The 21161-nt window shown below is 41.2% G+C and overlaps 1 protein-coding gene across 12 annotated transcripts in view; it reads left to right on the top strand.

The window, feature by feature from the left end:
- shank3a (SH3 and multiple ankyrin repeat domains 3a) overlaps positions 1–21161 on the top strand; it is a 315840-nt gene that overhangs the window by 283972 nt on the left and 10707 nt on the right. For 11 of the 12 annotated variants that reach the window (XR_005992309.1, XR_005992308.1, XM_041794579.1 and 8 more), the window contains 10 exons: positions 4541–4616; positions 7793–7875; positions 10764–10888; positions 12201–12336; positions 16161–16241; positions 16420–16443; positions 16840–16967; positions 17222–17327; positions 17861–18387; positions 18489–20593. Coding sequence is in view for 10 of the 12 variants with exons in the window: in XM_041794579.1 (XP_041650513.1) it covers positions 4541–4616; positions 7793–7875; positions 10764–10888; positions 12201–12336; positions 16161–16241; positions 16420–16443; positions 16840–16967; positions 17222–17327; positions 17861–18387; positions 18489–20593 (3391 nt within the window). In the remaining 2 variants the exon portion in view is untranslated. The remainder of the gene's footprint in view (positions 1–4540; positions 4617–7792; positions 7876–10763; positions 10889–12200; positions 12337–16160; positions 16242–16419; positions 16444–16839; positions 16968–17221; positions 17328–17860; positions 18388–18488; positions 20594–21161) is intronic. The other variant, XM_041794582.1, reaches the window with a different exon arrangement.

The following is a 21161-nucleotide window of genomic DNA, read 5'->3' on the forward strand; positions in this document are numbered from 1 at the left end:
ATGACACATCTCTTTCATTAAGATCAGGCAAAAAATAACCCTGTAACCTATGCAAAATACTACCAGAAGTACTTCACTTCCTCTATTCTTTGATTACACATCTCAGTCACAGTCTGATTGAAGGAGAGAGATGTAACAACACTTACTTTCTGCCTCCAATTAAATCTTTACCTTAGCAGTTTTCCAACACACCTATAAAACCAGTCAAGGGCAGCTATTTTGTAAAAAAAGGAAGATGCTTCTGTGTAGGTGTTTTTAACAATATCCCCATCCACTTTAAGGTAGAAATTATCTCTACAGGGATTTCCTCAGAAATAATTACAATTCAGGTGGACAACATAAGGATTATTTCCACTTATGAAGTTCAGTGGTTTTCTTAGAATTGCTTTTGTTCCCCCTTCAGAGAGACTGCACAAATAACACCACCTGCACATCATTGCTGTGGGTGGAGGGAGCAGTAATTGATAGAAAAGAATGAACGAGAAACAGAGACCTGCGAGAGTACACAATATAACATTCCTTGAATACAGGTGCTGCTTCTTGAGGAACTAATACCTCTTTTGCTTTTGAAGCTAAACTTCCTGTTATAGTATTGAACACTCATCACAATTATGATTCTAAAAAAAATCCCACTCTTGCTTCTCCTTATTAGGTCAACCCACAGCCTAATGTTAGATGTTCAAACAGATGTCCAACGCTCGTGAGCATGCTGCAAGTTCAAGTTCAAAATATGCTTTAATGGCAAGAATGGTTGACACATTTGTTGCCAAAGTAGAGTACATCAAAAACAAAAAATAATAATAACAATCACAATAATAATACTGATGATAATAAAATACTAAAGAACACAAAGTTATTGACTATTATGAAACTTATTGATATCTCTAATGTGGTGACATTCAGAAACAAAACATGCAGCTAGGTGTATATGCTGAGATTCTTCTGCTAGACATAGTCTCATTAGTTCCTCCTGTGATTCTGCTGCTGTAACTTGGCTCAAAAAGTTATTTTTTACAGCTTCACGCTGTGGGCAGATGAGAAGAAAAATAGCTGCAAATATCAGGACATTACAAGCTTATTTTAGCGGTTAATATATGACAATATCAGGAATTTAATATTAAACAGGAGGAGAGACCATAAGTTTCTTTTGAACAAGTAAGGGAGGGCTTTCCTTACTTTTAGTTTTATCAACCCCAAGGGCAAGTTCCATTTTTCACTCTGTTATTGAAATATACTTAACCCTTTACCTCCTGACCCAGCGCTGGCGCTATGTTTTATATGTCTGGAGTATTATTACCTTAACTCTGTCAAAGTTTGTCTGATCAGAAAAATTCCAACGGCATTGGAAAGCTGAGAATTGTGGGCATGTGCACATATATGGTTCATTATGGTAGTCACAACCATATGACGTGGGCATTCATAGCAAAACACCATAGCAAAACACCAGAAGTATCGCGAGACCGCTACACGGATTCTCAACACTGTAACTCCTCCAAAGTTTGCCCAATATAAAAAATTCCAACGCTGACAGAGAGCTGACAATCTGTGCTTTCCGGCAATATATGATGTGTGGTATATATATCACGGTAATGTCGAACAGCGCCGCGAAAACCGCAGCTTTGGCAGAAGACAAGTGAGAAAAGGAGAGTGAAGGAAGAGAGTAAAAGGAGAGTGAGCGAGAGTGTTTTGTTTCCAAAAAATAGTGTTAGATAGTGACATTTGTGCATGTTTGTCATGTGCAATAACAATATGTTACTTGAGAATGTTGAGAATGCATTTTTCGACCTTTATTTGCTCTGATTTTCACCATGTATATAGTTATCTTTTGCACTGTGTTTTGCACACCTAGAGTCCTAGACTCAAAAAATGACTGGTGATTGTTCTAAACATGTATAGGTTCACATTTCAAATGTCAAATCAAAACTTTATGAGCAATAACAAAATTTCTTCGCATAAAAGCCATGAAAAACAAATCCATTTTTGTGTTTTTCTTCTTTTAAACTGCTGACAATTCCACATAATGTGCAATAATCATTAACCAGATGTTGAAAAGTCAAGTTCCAGTACTCCTGGGAAAAGGGACCAAAGCTCTCAGACTTGGGGCATTTCCTGACTATTTTAAAGCCATAATAACAAAATATGTCCAAATCGCCGTTTTTAGACTCAGTAGGTAAAGGGTTAACACAAGGAGGCATGAAGTACACACACACATATAGAATATAATGGACATGGGAGATTTAAGATAGAGGGGGCTACACAGGGATGAGAGCTGGGGGTTCATTGTTGCTTGATGACATATTTCCTGGGAGTACATTGGCATCTCTCCTGGGTCAGTTCCCTCCCTAAGTCCCTACTGATCGAGCTTCTGCTACCCCAGTACCAGTGTTAATTTTGTCTACTAAAACTATGTCTAATAATATTATTTTTTTATTTATTAGGGGCAAAACAATTGGAAGTAAGGGGAGAGGAAACCTTGCAGGCTGCTTGAACAAATGCATAAGTAAGAATCAAGGAGATTGAGATTCATGTAGCAGTGCTTTTAGTGAATAAGGAGCCCAAACACACCCATTTAGAATAGTAAGAAAGACAACACTAGATGGTAGGTGAGAGTGAGCAGAGGATTGAGGCTGAGAATTAAGAATAACATATAAGTTATCCATTGAGCTGCATGATCATCTTCAATTTCTCTGTGACTCTTTTGTGTCACCAGTTGTTTGTGGATGCAGATATCAGAGCTTCAAGTAGTTTTCAGTCGACAGGCTGTCAGTCACACAGACAGTTAGATGGACAGCCTGAAGTGGATCAGAGGATTTCAGCCCCTTCAAGTCTGCTTGCTGAATTTGATCTCTTTGAGTTCATTCACTCTCTTTCTACACACATTTACAGGATTTCTCAAATGTTGATGTATATCCTTATTAGACTGCAGTCAGTAAGAAGTGACAGGAAGACATGTACGTGGTATCATGATGTGTTTCACATCCAGGACATCCCTCACTCTCACAGCTTTGCCCAATTAGTGTGTTTGTGTGTCCTTAAAGGCATTGGGGGTGTGTAGTCAGCAGATTTCTCTTCAGTGGAGGTGCAGTGTATTATGGGATAGGGAGAGAGCATCGATCTCAATCAGCACTCCCATAGGATAAACCCACCCACATGCCCACGAGAACAACACACACATACTTTAACCCAATCTAGTGTGTTTGTCCTTTAATAGAAGACAAATGTAAAGGGAAACATTTTGTCACAATTTTTCTTTTTCAAACTATGAAACAATTACAACATCAGAGGAGGACAAAAAGGGTCCAGTTGAGTATCTTTTTATTTGGTTTGTTGAAGATGTAAGTAAAAAAACAGAGTTAGATTTAGCTCCTAATAGTAATTGTAATTAATATTTATTTTTGAATAGAATCATATCAACAGTTAGACCAAAGTGAACGTTGTTGACACTGCAGCACAAAACCCTGACCTGTATCCCACTGAGAATCTGTGGGGGGAACTGAAGGCCAAGGTCCATGCCAGAAGACCATTAAATCTGGAGAATGTTGAAAGATTCACCAAAGAAGAATGGGCCGGGGACAGGGGGAGACTCGAGACACAACTGGCTATAAGAATCATGGAGGCTAATCATTTAATCATCATAATAGATTTTGGTTGTTGTGTAATAACTTTGTTTGTTTCCAAAGTGAAATAATGTAAGCATCCAAAACAAAACGAGGATGATTGGAAAAGTTGTGTTAAAAATTCCTTGCTCTGTTTAACAGCACTTGAAAAATACTTTAATGTTACTTATCATTGTTGATGCTAATAATAAAATGAGCAAAATCCAATATTAACTACTTGTTTATTGAGGCTTGTATCTGCTAATTGTATCACTTTTTGCAGTATTTATATATTAACATACTAAAGATTAAAAATGGAAATGGCTTTGATACGTTTGAATCACTGTGGAGGTGTAGACTCATAGTTCTGAATCTAATACAGCAAATAAACTGTGTCCTTCCAGAGTCATTTTTAGCAGTGCATTTCAGTAAAGTTCCTAGACACAGCTCATTTACTCTATTCTTTGCAGAAGGCTGCTAGAATTCTGCACAAGCGAGTGTGGATGACCTTGCGTCTAAGAAACTCTCCTGCACTCGAAAAATAAGCCTTGGATTATGTGTGGGCAGAAGCAGGAGTGGCTCTCACGTGAAATCTGAAAAGCTATTTTTGTTAGAAGTGATTGTGATACTTCTTCTTATGATATCACTTTGTTTCAGATAAACCAGAACTAATGCTTATATTTTTGTTGTTCATTTATCATGTCCTCTCTGCTCTGACATAAAAAAAGGTTTGCTTGACAACTAAATAAAAATGACAGAAATTTCCAAAAGAGTGGTTGACTTAAAAACCAAAAGCTTAAAATTAATCCATTCTTTTTGCCTTTTAAGATTTCTCTCCCTTTGTATCCATTCAAAACTATAACAGTTGATTATGTATACAAACCTTGGAGCCTTTGGTCATCTAATGTTCTGCTTACATAAAAAACATGTGTTGTGTTTTACAGAGACTCGAGAGGACCGCACCAAGAGATTGTTCAGACACTACACTGTGGGATCCTATGACAACTTCACCTCATACAGGTACAGCCTCTTTCTTTAAGTAGAGATGTTTGTGTAAACCATGCGCCTTATATTTAAGAGCATACAGTAATGCAGACACGATATCAGTGATATCATTGCTTTCTTTACCTAAACAGGGGTAAATGAGTCCATGTGGAGTAAAGTTTTATGCATTTGCTGCCACCTAATGGCATTAGGCTGCAGGTGCATTAAGTCAATGATAGAATGCATGTGAAATTGTGTTATGTAACTTTTCAAGCATCTGTGAACATGTGTATGTCTGTCGGTGTGTCTGTGTGTGTGAGGATGAGCAGTACAGTGTGGATATATACAGTGCTTAACAAATTTATTAGACCACCTGTCACATTTGTCTCAGAGACCATCCAGCATCATGAAGTGCTTTAATGTGGACTCTTTCATTTTCAGTGAGCTCTCCACGTTTTACCCTTTTGAACAGGAATGAGGAATTTCAAACTGAATTCACCTTTTTATACCCATTGTTGAGCCGGCTCACTGGGCTTCTCTAAGATGTCAGAAATAAATCAAATATAACATTCAACCACTAAAACTCATTTTTCTGTTCAGGAATGCAAGTAAATAACTATAATTTGACATATTAATCAAGGAATATTAATGTGCTTTACAATTTTTTCAGTTTTTTGTAAATCAGTAAATTTGAAAATTCATGGATAACAATAATAATTATATTTTAGCATTAAAAATATCATTTGGGTTAAAGAGCTTCTACATATTGGTGCATTAACCATTGCAGAAACATAGAAAATGATTTTGGTAATTACCAATACTGTTAATTTAGGGCAGCTGTGGCATAAACCTTACTTTGGGTGGTGGTCTAATAAATTTGTTAAGCACTGTATTTTCTACATCTTAGGTTATGGGGATGTGCTGTTTGTGGTGTTGTGCTTTGTATTTCCATTATTATCTTATCCCTGCTGCTGTGTGATGTTTCACTTTTCAGACCTTAGTCCATGTTTTTATATATGACATTTTGACATTGATTAGGTTTTTGACATGGACTAGGGTTGATATTTAAAGTGTGAGAGTGTCACTGCTTCATCTCTTTATAGTCAGATGTGTTAGCAGAGAGATGCATAGCAGGGTGTGTTTTTTTAAGACTGCAAATTCACACCTTAGAGTAAAGTCTAGACTGTGTCTTGTTTCCACTCACTTCCTCAGCGTTGTTTAAAATGTCAGGTTACTGCAAGTTGGAGTAAATGTCACCTGTGTTATCACAGTGAGCATCAACTACAGTACCCTCTGAAAAACATAAAGGTGTTACCTTTTTGACTTTACAATAAACACAAGATACTTGTGCCATAATGAAAGGATCAGCAGTAGGCTAAAAACAGCACTGTCCCCTGCAAAAGATCCACACTGCATTTCTCATACTAATACTACATACCAATTATCAAGTGGAAACATTTCTACTCTGGCCCCTGTTAGTCTGGGGTTGCAAGGCAGTGAGCTCCAGTGTCACATAGCCAACGCTGCACATAAAAGGGCAGCAAAGAAAACACAAAAAAGAGCATTTATAAAGACAGAGACAAATCTTAAAAGGAAGACAGGGAAGTAGAGCAGGGTGAGGTCTAAAACTTGGCTTAAATCAGGTACACTTTTGCCTTCCAGAGGCATCCCAGTACAAATTAACAGAACTGTGTATGTACACATTACATACACAGATATAAGACTTGGTTCTTAGGGGCTGATGCATCATATGGATGTCAGTGAAATTCCTCATATCAGCACAAATGTATCTAGTTAAAGTGATAATTATTAGATATCAAAACTATTGTGTAGTGAAATATTAGAAAAACTATTGTTAAAAGTGTTTTTTTAAGTAAACATGTTTGAGTTGTATTTTACATGAAAGATCATTTCTGACTGTTCGCAGATAGAGATTTTAAATGAGGGTAGTCAGCATATTGTATTACTGCAGCATTTTTTTGGCATAGAGCAGAGATGAAAGCATAATGGATGAAAGGGTTCAGGCTTTAACAGAACGTCTCAGTTACTCTTAAACAGCTCTCTTTTGTTTTTATGCATAATAACAACAAGAAGTGAATAGATAGCTCTTTATAAAAGCAAACCTTTGACCTCCCTCCTGCAGAAAGGTTTGTTTTGGGTCTCCTGGCTCCAGCAGCAGGAGCTCTGTGTTTGCTTGGTAAGTCTGAGATATAGTGGAGTGTAACAAAGCTAATGGAGAGTGCAGCCACCAACAGCCTGAACACTAACCCTCAGCCTCAGCTATGAGGTGGAATGATAATGCTGAAAAACACAAACTACTGCCAAAATGTAGTCAAGATGTTCAGGCTGTAAACTGGTAGCAGTCTCCAGTGTCAAAGTGTGGTGTGAAAATACAAGAACATGGCTCCTGGTTTGCCTTTTGCATCATAGTCTACACTCAAGAAGCCACCTTTATAATATTTATTTGACAGTGTTAATGTTTTTTTACTGTTGTGCTTTAAAAATGATAAAGAAGCTTTAAGTTAGACATACCATACTCATACCTGAACACATACAGCCATTGTGTTCTATTTGCTTTGCTGCAAAGACTGCCTAACTAATTAGTTTTTACTTACAGGTTTTGGACATGAGGGTGTGGCTTGAAAATAAATGTGTGAGTGTGCACAGTAACACAGTTTAACTAAATCTAACAGCCTCCACCTAACAACACCTGGAAAACAGGTCTGTGATGCACTTCAGCTTTTATCTCTTATACCCTCTTTTTATAAGTAAGGGATTGTATTGAGTCTGAGCCATCCCTGTTAGTTTTATAAGAGAGGCCTTCATTCCCACCCCAGCTGGAGTCTCATCAGAAGGATCAGGCAGAAAATTGATTCACTCTTAGGTTTTATCCCCATGATACTTCAATCACAAGGACTCTCTTTCTCTCTCTTTCCCTCTTGCTCTCAGTCTTCTTCTCTGTCTCTCTTTCTCTGTTTGTCTCTCACAAAACACAAGAAAAGCCCCTGGAAATCCTGAGCTGTGGTTTCTTGCTTGGCTTTGAACTTGATTTGTTAATAGGGCAGGATTATCATAGCCTACAGGTTTGTGTGCCAGAGTGTGCGCCTCCTTCTTCGCCTTACCCTCCTCTGACCCTCAGGCTCGACCCTCTCTCCTTTCCAGAGGATGGTGTTGGGTTCATACCTGCTCTTCCTCTGCTCTCTCTCTGACAGTGACTATATCATAGAGGAGAAGAATGCAGTTTTACAGAAGAAGGAAAGCGAGGGGTTTGGCTTTGTCCTGCGTGGAGCCAAAGGTGAGAAACAAACACGCTACCATTCACAGTCACTACCTACGTTTTTTCATCGTGTGAGAATTTTGATGTGAGAAGCGGTTTGTTGATCTGAGTCAGAGTACGTCTCAGTCTGTATTGTTACTGTGTGAGTCAACAACTCGACCAGCTTTGGTCAACATTCAGCTTGTATGCTCAGATGCACTCAGGCTCCTGTGCCTGTGTCTGTGCATGTAAGTGTGTGCGTGTGAACGCACGCAGCCCCTTTGGTGGCGTCATCCTTGGCTGAGCTGTCGGCTAGCTGTCCCATCTGTTCTCCACACATGGCGTTCAGCTTCAGTCGAGACACACTACTCTCTCCCCTCCTCTCGTATTTCTCTCATCTTTTCTCTACCTCGCCTTTTTTGGGGTTTTTTTCTTTCCTCTCTGCACCTCCTCCACCTCCCTCACATCCTCCACCTCCATTAATCCCTCCCCATATTTATACCCAATCACTTTTATACCTTCATATTTCCAACAAAAATCGCCTCCCTCCTCAACTCCATCACCACAAATTCATTTTACTCCTGCACGTGCCAGCTCCCTGCTCAGGCTGGTTACCATGGTTACCCTTCTCAGGCACCTTGCCGGGAGTCTGAATGTGCTTTACTGCCTCATCACTCACTACCATGGATCTTGGCTCAGCCCGCTCCCTTTTACTCACTCTGTCTTTTACTCCCCAGTACCTTTACACACACACACACACACACACACTCCTGCAGACTCGCACATTGCAGCACACTTACTGGTCTGCTGAGATATCTCATGTGTCAGTGATTTAGTTGGATTTGAGCCAAGATTAAATGGAGTTTGTGGTCCTGCACTCACTTAGCAAAGTGTGCCTGCTTAATTTGTGTGTGTTTGTTATGTAGAAGCATGCATGTATTTAACCTATTAAAACATGAATGACCACATATGTATTTTATGATAAAGTCTGAACACTATGAGACAAATTTGCAATGAGCAATAGTGTTTTCCAATTTTAGATACCAATATGAAGTTTGATAATGTATGCCATATTACATAATACTCAAGAGTGAATTTTTGCAGTAACCCACAGGTTTTTTTAATATGGCTATCCTCCTTTCTTCTTGGTTTACCCTATACTTATGTGCAACATGTCTCTCCTGATTCTCAAGTATAACCCCTACTTCTAAATGGAAATGTGACATAAGCTGCAGTGACATGAGCATTTTTTTACAATTCAATTTAATTTATTCTGATTGGAGATGCATTATACACCTGATCCGTGTAAATCTGCTCTCAGTATCATCCCAAAAATTTTTGCTATAGAAGAAGAAATTCTTCTTTCACGGCGCCTTTGTGGTCAACAAACTGCCATTGCTATACACCTTCAACTCCTTTTAGTTCCTTTTTCTTTTCATCTCGAAGGACTCAACGGCCATTATTATTGAAAGCAATTGCAAAGTGGACTTTTTAGACCCCTGCACACTTTTCCATGTTAGGCGGGTCTCTCCTTAGTGAGTTCAGGTCCAGAGAAGTCAGCGGCACTTTTGGATGTTGTTGATGATGGAAGTGGCACTCACTTTGCAGTCTCAACTTAGATGGTGCAACAAACTGTGTTAACTGGCAAAAGTTTCTGAGGTTTTCACAAGCCAATATTTTAATATTCATTACAGAAAGATACTAGATGTTAATGCAGTGCCTCCTAAGGGGTTGAAGGTCACAGGCGCTCATTATTTGTTTTCAAACTTGCCTGTTACATACAGAGATTTCCCCAGATTCTTTGAATCTTTTGATGTTATTACAGACTGTACATGGTAAACTTTCTAAATTCTTTGCAGTTGCACGGTAAGAAATGTTTTCCATAAACTGTTGGACTATTTCTTTCAGTATGGTGAAAACCTCGTGCCTTGCAGGAGTGCTCCTTTCTACCCAATCTTGTGTTATTACCACTTAACCTACTTACCTGTGGAATGTCACAGGTGTTTTTTAGGCATTCTAAAACTTCCCAGTCTTTTGAATATATGTTAAAAAATATTTGCAAACCACTTTAAGTTTTTTTCACATTTAACATAATGCCCTATTTTTTAATAATTTACCACTTAATGACACTTATTAATCAAAAGTTTGCCGTTAGCTAGCTTGAGCTTCACCTGACTACATTAAAATAATGTGAAAGCATGGTCATTATACTCAGCTACCCTTCATTCAACCAGTCAATATTTCTGACTTTTGTAACGTGTTTTTGCAGATGTGGTGAACTGCACAGCTCTATTGAAAAAAGTATAGTTTTGGCACTGACCTCCATCCATCCATCCATTTTCTATACCATATCCCAGCTGTCATTGGGTGAGAGGTGGGGTACACCCTAGACTGGTTTCCAGTCAATCACAGGGCTGAAATATAGAGACAGACAACCATGCACACTTGCACTCACACCTACGGTCAATTTAGAGTCATCAGTATCCTAATGAGCATGGTTTTTGTGGTGGGAGGAAGACAGAGTGCCCACACATGCACGGAGAACATGCAAACTCCACACAGAAAGGCCCTGACTGGGAAGCAAACCAGGGACTTTCTTGATGTGGGGCAACAGTGCTAACCCTTGCGCCACCATGCAGCCCTTGGAACTGACCTACTTAAATAAATAAACTTCATAAATTTAACTCATTTCTAAATTAAATAATTTGTAAATGTTAAGATTTAATTCTAAGAAAAAAACTGGCATTGCCTCTCAGGGAATGAAATAGATCATATGTAAACCATTAGCCAACAATTTCCACCCATTCAACACAAAATGTCCTGATTTTTTTTTGTTTCTGATGTCAAGCTAAAATAGGATAAAGTGTAAAAAGGAAAGCATTTAAAGTTTAACTTGATTGTTCTGTTGTCTCTGTTTTTCTTTTCAGCTGAGACGCCCATCGAAGAGTTCACCCCCACCCCAGCATTCCCCGCCCTGCAATACCTGGAGTCTGTGGATGTGGAAGGAGTGGCCTGGAGGGCTGGTCTGAGGACAGGAGACTTTCTCATTGAGGTGATTAAAGGACAGCACTCAGCTGCTTGTGTCATCAGTACCTCATAAGACAGCAGTGATGGCTACAAACTTATAAGCAGGGAATAAAAGTTCTAGCTGCTGGATTTTGCACTGTTCTTTGCTGCAGTAGTGGATATGATATATATTCACAGCTCTTCCTGTACTGGTGAAAACAAACTTGTTTATATTTGTTGCTAAGGTTGTCTGTTCTTGTCAATCAATTAGATACAGCTCATGTCAATCCTAATGAAAATATATGCGTCCGATAACAGATGTTTATTGCTGAATAATTCCAGGGACGTCAGCAGTAAACATTGAACAACTTTCAGCCAAGACTTCCTTTTCTTCACTTCATTTACTCTCCAATGTAAATGCCACCATTTCTTGGTCCATAACATCCCTGAACAGCAGTCCCTAATCTGGTTTTCTTGAGTCTCAGTTCAGGAGCAAAATACGGGTTACACATTGGCTTTACACTGGCTCACTTCAGTGATATGAGCCTGTAAAAGAAACCAGATTTCTTGTTGTTTACCTGAATTTGATGGAAATTAAGGTGGCGAAATAATAATATTTTCATGCAAATTTGCTAAATATAAACATGCAGGCTTTGTGAGGTCTGTCATCAAGAAAGAAACAAAGCAACTCTTGAAATGTTTGTTGAACAGAAGTAAGAATTATCACTTCTGATGTGTTTAGGGAATTTATTGAAACTAAACCCTAATTAAGCAGATCTGTGGCTCAAGTTGAAATGTTTGATTATATTGAATGGATTGTAAGCTTCAATTTTATCCCATCAGTCCCTCGATGATAACCTATATACATAATCGATCAGTTTTTGTTTGTTTTACTATCAATTCATTACCAAAATAATCTCACACTTCTTAAAGAGGGCAGGTCTAGACCGTACTCTTCGCTGTGTCATTATAAAGTCACCATCAGCTTAGCACTAGCAGTATTTAGCCTCATTAGGGTATCGAGGAAAACCTCCCCTTTAACGGGCAGGAACCTCAAGCAGAGCCAGACTCATGTTGACATCCATTTGCTGAAGCCGTGCTGGGGTTGGAAAGGGGTGGGACATAACATTTATACCCCCATGCTTTTCTCTGTCACTTCCTTTCATATATTTTTATCTATTCTATTTGTTATTTTAACAGGCTTTATTAGCATGTAAATCCGTTTACATTGCCCAAGCAGTAAAGCAGTGTACAAATTTATAACAAAAATGATAACGGGAAAAAACATTAAAATTGTATCAAAAATCTAGGTTTAACATAAAAATGATGGTTTTCTGTCTGTGTCTGCTTTCTCTTAGGTTAATGGCGTGAATGTAGTGAAGGTGGGCCATAAGCAGGTGGTGTCCTTGATTAGACAAGGAGGTAACAGGCTGCTGATGAAGGTGGTGTCCGTGTCACGGAAACCTGAGACGGAGGAAGTCGTTCGCAAGAAAGGTAAAGTTTCTCTCTCCCTTCTTTTTATACTAAATAGTTAAAACATACTGCCAATTGAAATCACCTCAAGTGCCGATTTTAGTGTGGGCCATTTCTGAGTACAGACTGAACTATTTAACTTAGACATTAATGGCTAAATAAACCATACAGTTTTTTTTACATAACACATAACTCATTTCTAAGACAAATCTATAATGAACTGTATACAGCACTGCAGTGCAGACAAGGGAGGGGTTTGCAAAAATATGTGTTTCTGTTGTCTAGGCGATTTCTACCACGTTTTCCCTGCTGTAAATTTGTGTAGTTTCCATGTCAACCACAGCTCACCATTACTCAGCTCCCACACAGTCCTGGCACCATGACCTCAGGACCGTGTACACTTCACTTGTGTGTTTCTATGTGTGTTTGGTGGAGTGGTGTGCACCTCCCCAGTGATTATTGAGATACAAGGACAGTGATAAATGGCTTTGACCCATTTTCATTGAGACAGCCCTCTGTTGACTAAATCCTGATACTCAGGGCCTTATGGTCTCTTACTCTCTCTCCCCTGTTGTCGTAGAGCACTTTTTCTAATTTCTCACCTTTAACTTTGAGTCTCAAAACATTTACATTTATTTATATAAATTTTGATTTGAATGTGATAGTGCCTTTTTCTTTTAGTCCTGCATTCTGTATGTTTTAAATTTGGTCTATAATAACTTTAATCTCTAGTTACTTGATTCTATAAATTGTGACTACTGTACTCTATACTCTATTCTACATGCCACATTCAAGTTGTCAGGTTAAGTATAATTGAAGTCCCTGTAAACTAAAATCCAAAATCTGTGTGTTGGAATAAGGTTGCTGTAAATATGTTAAAAGACTGGGATCTATGTGTGACTGAATTTTGGATTTAGATCATTAGAAAGTTTTTCACCTCTTCCCTGGCTTGGTTTTATTTGGGCAGGGCAAATATAGCACCCTATGGAGAATGACCCCTTCCCCCTAACACTACAACAATATAAAATCGCAGCAATAAAAGAGATATTAGATCACATTTTAATACAGCCTGTTGTTAGCTGATGTCACTACCTTTATTGAAAGTTAACAGCAAGCTACATGCTGTGTTTTTATTCATTTTGAGATAAATGTCCCAAATCTATCAGCCGCAGTGGCTTACATCAGAAGTATCACAACAGAGAGATTTGTGCCAGAAAACAGAAAATTCAATTCCCGACTTCTTTCTTTCTGCTCTGTTGCAGAGCCATCTTACCAGCTGAAGGTGTGTTTTAATCCATATTTTACTTGCCTTTAGTACTGGATGGCTAAAAGAGGGAGGTTGTTACTCTCTCTGTCCAACAGTTCAATCTCCCATGTCTTTAGTGTCGTCATGCTAAAGTTTAGGAAAGTATCTGAGGACTGACACGTTCTATTCCTGCAAAGTCTGTCACAACTAAAGCTCCACTGCTAATCATTGTTGAAGACTTTGATTATGAAGTCCAACATCAGGAAACAGAGTGTGTTCAGCAGCAACTTAACAACAACGATGCCTTGAAAACATGAGAGAGAGAAACTAAACTACACATCAGTTGGAAAATGAGATATAAGGAATACCTGAAGAGTTAGATACAGACTGAGAAAATAAAATTGAGACTTTTAGTTATAAATTGTCTTTCATTACATAAATGTGATTGTTGTTTCTTTGATGGATTATAAGAGTGAGTTGTAGCATAGCAGCATAGCAAAAAGATTATTCCTTCAGTCAGGCTGTAGCATTTTATTTTATTTGAGAGGATCTTGTTTTTCTTGTGTGGGTGTGGCTTCAGTTGAATCAACCCCCGCATACCCACATCGTCCTAGAGAAGATATTACTGCCTCATTTTTCATGATTTTGAAGCTAGTTTTATAAACTTAAATTTGTTTTTTTATGTCTGAAATTTGGCCTGGTGGTTCATAAAACAGTAGGTTGACTTACAACTAACCTAAATACAGATTTTTCATCACTTTAAAGGGACTTTAAGTATAGATGCAGAAAAGCAAGAGGATCATATGGTGGCTAGGTGTGGTATTTTCATTAGAATTATATCATAATCTGTGACCATTCAGTGGCATCTGTTCTGCTGAAAATAGAAACCCCAAGCATGCTCCCAGTATAGAATATCTTCTAAAGAATTGTAGTTTTTGATATTAATGTTTTGAATTGTGTTACTATAATGTTAGCCTGATCCCACTGGTCTGTGCTTTCTATAAGAACATTTTACATCACCTGGCAGAGATGTGCTATGCAGGCAGCTTTGGAAAAGATGGAGAATGTTAGTGTTTAAACCATTTTAGAGAGCAGGTTTTAACACTTCTGTAAGAAAAAAAAATATATATTTTCTTACATCTCTCATCATGTTGAACAACATCCCCACCTCCCATCCCCAAAACCCCTCTTTTACTCCAGTGGGATATACCATGCAGATTTTGAACAAAGACACATGCGCTGCTCTCACACTCAGAGACGAGTAAGCAAACACACATCCAAAACACTCATCCACTGCACCATGCAGGGCCTCACTACTGCCTCCGTTGCCATGGTGACTACACTGCATGTTTGAATTAAGCATTACATTACAGCAAAAGCAACTCTCTCTCTTTCTCTCTCTCTCTCTCTCTCTCCCTCTCTCTCTCTCTCTCTCTCTCTCTCTCTCTCTCTCTCTCTCTCTGTCTCTCCCTTGTCCTCCTCCATCTCCTCTGTTACTGTACAAGAATTTGCAGGCTGGTGAGAAAATGAAGATGTTTGATATGGACTGTACCCAAAGCCGCGTGTGAACACTGATCTGAAGCCGCTGGTGACAGCAGGATGGTTAGGCTCTAGTAAGGCACAGAGACATGTGCGGGATTTAGAGATCTATCGCTTTAGTGTGGTGCATTGACAGATAGTCTGTCTCAGACAGAGCGATTTGATGGAGTTATTTTTGTGGGGTTGGTTTTTAACAAGAGGGTTGGAATGCTGTTGGTGAAGATTTACGATCTGTGTTTGCAGTGCATGCCATTTCAGATCCTAAATTTTGTGATTTAAATACTTATTGATTCCTTATTAATTAATGCTTTTTGTTGAAGCTCTAATTTCTTAAATGTGTTTCATCTCTTTTTGTGGGTCGATAACAGTATGGTTTCCTCATGTAGATGGCAGTGTTGTGAGGATGGGTATAGAATTTGCAGTGCCTCTTTTTTAAGCTGTTAAATTTACTGTTGAATCTCTTCATCTGTTAGAACTGGTGTCATTATGTCCATACATGCATATGGATATGCTTGAATGTAAGCTGGTCTGTCTGGGTTTTCTGTCTGTCTACTGCATTCCTTGTAAATTCCATAAAGACGGCATATTAAAAGTAAGATGGACGACTTTCTCCCTCTCCTCTTACCCTTCTTTGTACTCATTCTGCCTGTTTTGGCTTCTAAAATCTGTTCGGTGTGTAACGGGAGGATTCAGAAATCCAGGGATGCAACAAAAAGGACTGCACTGTTCATTTTCTGCCTGTGGGCTCCTCAACCAAGAGGAATTCTGTCAACACAAAGATTAAAAAACTGAGAGTCTTGAAGACAGATCTCCAAGTGCTTGATAAGCAGTTGGTCTGACAGAGATCAAAACATGAAGAAGTTGGGCTCCAACCGCAGCCTGAATAGGGTCCTGAGTAAATGTGAGAAGTCCAGTCCGCATGAACTCAACCAGATCAAAGCAGCCAAGACAGGATGGGCTGGTCGGCTGAGTGATGCCAAGAGGGCTTTAAGCCGCAAAGACAAAGGATCTTCATCACCCACAGTAATATCCTCCTCAACACCGTGCCTTGTCTTCACAGCTCCCCCACCACCCAAGAGGGCTCCAAGTACTACCCTGACACTGCGCTCTAAGTCCATGACCGCTGAGCTGGAAGAACTGGGTGAGTGCCAGAGAACTGGCGATCTGATGACTCTAAACTCTCTTCCCCCTTTTCTCACATTTCTGACTTCCCTTTATCTTTGAAACTTGGTGTGTCTCTGACTTTTAGAGTAGTCACTTCTGTTGGCTTTTTCTTGTCATTTTCCCTCCACTGCTGACTCAATCTTTTTCCCACCAAGCTTCTGCTCGGAGGAGAAGAGGAGGTGAGTCTGAGGCAAGAGCTTGACACCTCTTTAAACATCATAAAGATGATTTATCACTGCTCTGCCAATTTAAGCAGTTGATTTAGAGCACTTGAAAAACATGCATGTCTCTCTTTGTCCACTTTTTTTTCTTTTTCTCTCTGTCTCTGTCACCTCTTAGTGCTCACTACCTAGTGGTTCATCAAGGAAACACAGTGAAACTGTATTAAGATAGTGCAGTGATTTTGCACAGTACCATAGAGCATGACTTCACATTGTAGTGTATAGCACCATATTAGATACGCCTTTTTAATCACGTTTTGTATTCTCTATCGTGTTAGCATTGTCAGAAATTGTGACACAAATCCCTGGTATAATACCTTTGCATTTAGTGCTTCCTCTTTTCTCTCCCAACAGAGAGGCTTGATGAGATGTTGGCATCCCAAGAGTCTATGTTGCGTTCTCAGCCCTTGGAGGCAGATTACAGAGCAGCCACTGTCAAACAAAGACCTACCAGCAGGAGAATAACACCAGCAGAGATCAGCGTAAGTGCACCTACAAAAAAAATGCAGGCATCAAACACTGCTACACTGGCATACTGTCAAAGTCTTTCAGAGACTCAAAAGCATCTGAGCAACAGTGCACAACCCAGTACTCTATATACCAGAGCAGTGTTACTTGGTCATCAACTTTTGTAACAGATTTTTTCTGTTACAAAAGTGTAGCTCAATACATACAATATCAAATTGTATAGATTTGAAAGACATTGCAATAACATTTTTTTCCTTTTTTGCTGCAGTCACTGTTTGAGAGACAAGGGATGACTCTACATGGAGCTCTTCACCCAGGCATTGAGAGAGGTCACATACCAGTACCAAAGGGGATGTCTAGGACCAAGTCTTTTGGTAAAACAATCACCCATCCTGTAAATATTCAAATCAGGTGAATGATAGTGTATCTTATACACAGTATGCTTAAAGGTAGTACATTGGCATGTAAAGGATGTGTTAAAAGGAAGCTTCATTCTTTTTTCTTTAATTTAAATGGCATCATCCATGAAGAACAACATCTCGTGAGCAGTATGCATGTAAATAACACTGAAGTCAAGAAAAACGTTTAAATATGTTTACAATAAACGATTTGCAAAGCAGATGTTCAAGTCCAATGTCTGTTTGAAAAGTAGATGCACACATATGCTATTCATGCTCCCGTATAATTAAATTATCAAATGAAAGATTCACAGGGAAATAAGTGAATAAAAGTTACATCTATGTTTTCCTAGATTACAGTGTATCTAGGTTTGAGACACCTGATTGTGTATTGACAGAGTAAGTTAATAGAGTCACAGTCTGTTGTACATGAAGCAGCTGTAGGCGGTTGTTCTACCTGAGTTTTGCTCCTGTCACCAAATTACCTGTGCTCTCCTCTCCCTCACCAGGCGCCACTGAGGAGGACCGGTTATCTGCCCTTGCAGCCGAGCACAGGTTCCCCCGCAGTTCCTCCATGACGGACAGCTTCAGAGACCACTCACAGCCCCATCCCATTCCTCCACCTCCACAAATGGCACCTCCACCTCCTCCATATTACCTAGACACCGGTCCTCCACCAGCCTTCTGCCCCCCTCCTCCCCCATCCAGGACTCAGAGTCAGGGCCATGAGCCTGGGGGACGCTCCAGCTTCAAGCCCTCGTCCTTGGACCTGCCTTATGAAGCTGCTCAGCGGCAGGCCACACACATCGAGAGACAGAAGAAGGCTCGCTCTATGATCATCCTCCAGGACTCTTCGCATTTACCTGTAGAACCTACAGAAATTCCGCGTCCTTCTGTAGCTACTCCACCTGAACGAGTCAAAAGGAAGGGTCGGGTTATTGACAACCCTTATGCTAACGTGGGTCAATTTAGCATTGGACTTTACACTCCCACCAAGCCCCAGAGGAAGAAAAGTCCCCTGGTGAAACAACTACAGGTAGGATTTCATAACTAATGCATCTTTAATTCCTTCTTTTAATTTAATGTCAGAGACTTGTCTGACATGATTGGTTTATGTTTGTTTGTGTGTTACTGCAGGTGGAAGATGCACAAGAAAAAGCTAGTTTGGCTTTAGCCGCTGTCCACTCAAGAGAGAGCTCACCCTCAGGACGACACTCACATGTTCATGGACACTCCCACACTAGCCGTGCAGACTACTATCAGCAGCAGCTGATGGCTGAGCGAGAGCGTCTGCATGCCCAGGGCGAGATGGTGTTTCAGGGTAAGGGCCCCTTTGCTGCTGCTATTGCTGGAGCGGTGAAAGACCGTGAGCGTCGCCTAGAGGAGCGGAGGAAATCCACTGTCTTCCTTTCTGTTGGGACCATGGAGGGGGCATCCACAACCAGCTCGGATTCCCCCTCTTTAACTCAGTCTCACTCCATCGATGAACGGATGCTCACTCGAGAGCTTGGACAGCTGCCTCCCCCTGCCTTGGCCCTGAGCCCCTCACCCAGTGGGACCACCTTTATTCATCCACTTACAGGAAAGCCCCTGGACCCTAATTCTCCTCTGGCTCTTGCGCTGGCCGCAAGGGAGAGGGCCCTGACTTCCCAGAGCCAGTCACCCACTGGCAGCCCAGAGCCCAGGACTAAACAGGAGCGGGTAAGCCAGAGTGTTATGTTCATTGAGCCTCAGACCAAAGAGTCTTCACGTGGGGAGGGGGCACCCCCATCTCCCCCTTTTTCCCCTAAAACCGCCAAGGCAGTGGGGTTTGGAGTTGGACCAACCCCAGCATCAATCCTTGTTCCCCAGCCCACCAAACCACAGTGGGCCTCATCACCATCCTCTGTATCATTCCGACAGGAGATGGAAGCGCGGGTAGAGGAGAGGAAGGAGGAGAAGAGACTAGAAGATAAAAAGAGTATGTTGATCAGTATTATGGACACGTCGCAGCAGAAGACAGCAGGGCTGATCATGGTCCATGCTACCAGTAACGGCCAAGCTGTCGGAGTTGGTTCAGAGGTAGAAAAGACGCCTGCCCCAACATCCACAGAGCCAAGCAAATCTCCAAGTCCACGGGCTAAATCCCCAAGTCCAGCAGCCTCCCAGGCTCAGCTCCAGACCCATCCTCAAACACAGCGTCCTACCAGTCCAGCCCAAGAGAAGAGTCTGGCTCAGGGAAGCTCAGAGGAGGACGTGGACCCATACACAGTGACCTTGCCTCCTGCCATGTTGTCCTCCAGTGATGAGGAAACAAGAGAGGAGCTGCGTAAGATAGGAGTTGTCCCTCCTCCTGATGAGTTTGCTAACGGGCTGCTGGCACAGGCACAGGGAACACCAGTGTCCCCACCTAAACCTGCCTCCACTCCCACCACCCCTACAACACCGACACCCCAGACTCCCTCAACCCCATCTACTCCAACCGTGACCCCAACGCAGCCTCAGCCTCCCCAGCCTCCACCTCCACCCAGTGCAGCAGCTGTCTCAGGGAAGCCCACTGACCCTCTGGAGCCCCCACAGGTGGGTGATTCTTGCTCTGCAGCTGACTCGGGCGTGGAGGAGGCTGACACACGCAGCTCCAGTGAGAGAGAGCGAGACCACCACCTCGAGACCACCAGCACCGTCTCCACAGTTTCCAGCATGTCCACATTGTCCTCAGAAAGCGGCGAGCCTGCCGACACACACACCACGCACACCTCTTACGCCGACGGGCAGACTTTTGTGCTCGACAAGCCGCCAGTGCCTCCTAAGCCTCGACTCAAGTCCCAGATAGGAGGCGGTAAAGGCCCCGTCACCTTCAGGGACCCTCTGCTAAAGCAGAGCTCTGACAGTGAGCTTCTATCACAGCAACAAGCTGCTGCTCTGGCTGCAGCAGCCGGAGGAGCTGGGCTGCCCTCAGGTGGTTCAGCATCAGTGACTGGACTAGCCCCCACCAAGCCACGCTACCTCTTCCAGCGGAGGTCCAAGCTGTGGGGGGACCCAGTGGAGCCTCGTGGGCCAGGGGTGGGGCTAGGCATAGGGAGTTTGGGCAATCTTGGTGGACTGGGACTGGGGCTGGGTGCAGACGAGGGAGCAAAACCATCAGTTATGGGGGAGCTCAGTTCTCGACTACAGCAGCTAAATAAAGACACTAGGTCACTGGGAGAAGAACCACTGGGAGCATCACTAGATCCTGGGAGGAAGTCTCCGGTGGCAGGTGCCAGGTAAGCAAGAGCCAGTGCAAAAACATTTAGATTAATGATTTTAAGACACATTCATTTATTTTGGCTGCATGGTGGCAGAGACGTCAGAGTTAGAAAGAGAAGAGTTATACTTAAGATAAATTGCACAAGTATAAGGCAATGAGTTCAGTTTGCCTCTAGTTTATCAGCATCTGAGCTAAATCTTTATTACATCCATTTTCATGTCTATGGTAGCAATTCTCCCAAAGTTAGATTAGATTTACAAGCCCATTGAAGGAATTTGGCAAACACTATGGCTTGTATTCAAAAGTAATCTAAATGCTGTCTTTAAACTGTTTAATTAGCAGCTTTTGACTGTTCATTTTGGTCATAAGTGCCAGGTGCATTTTAAAGCTGGGGGGGTACAGTTTTATTCTCATTTTAAAATTTGCAAATGAATCCATATTTAAGCCAGTTCACTGTGATGATGAGGGATAATGGGATCAGAGGTAACCAGCAGTGCTTGCATAAAATTTTCTGATAACCTGAGTGTAACAACAGAAAGTCTGCTTTCACACAGCTACACCATGGCTATCTGAAGCATCTGATG

Source organism: Cheilinus undulatus, linkage group 9 (genome assembly GCF_018320785.1).
Source record: "Cheilinus undulatus linkage group 9, ASM1832078v1, whole genome shotgun sequence".
Taxonomy (NCBI): Eukaryota; Metazoa; Chordata; class Actinopteri; order Labriformes; family Labridae; genus Cheilinus; species Cheilinus undulatus.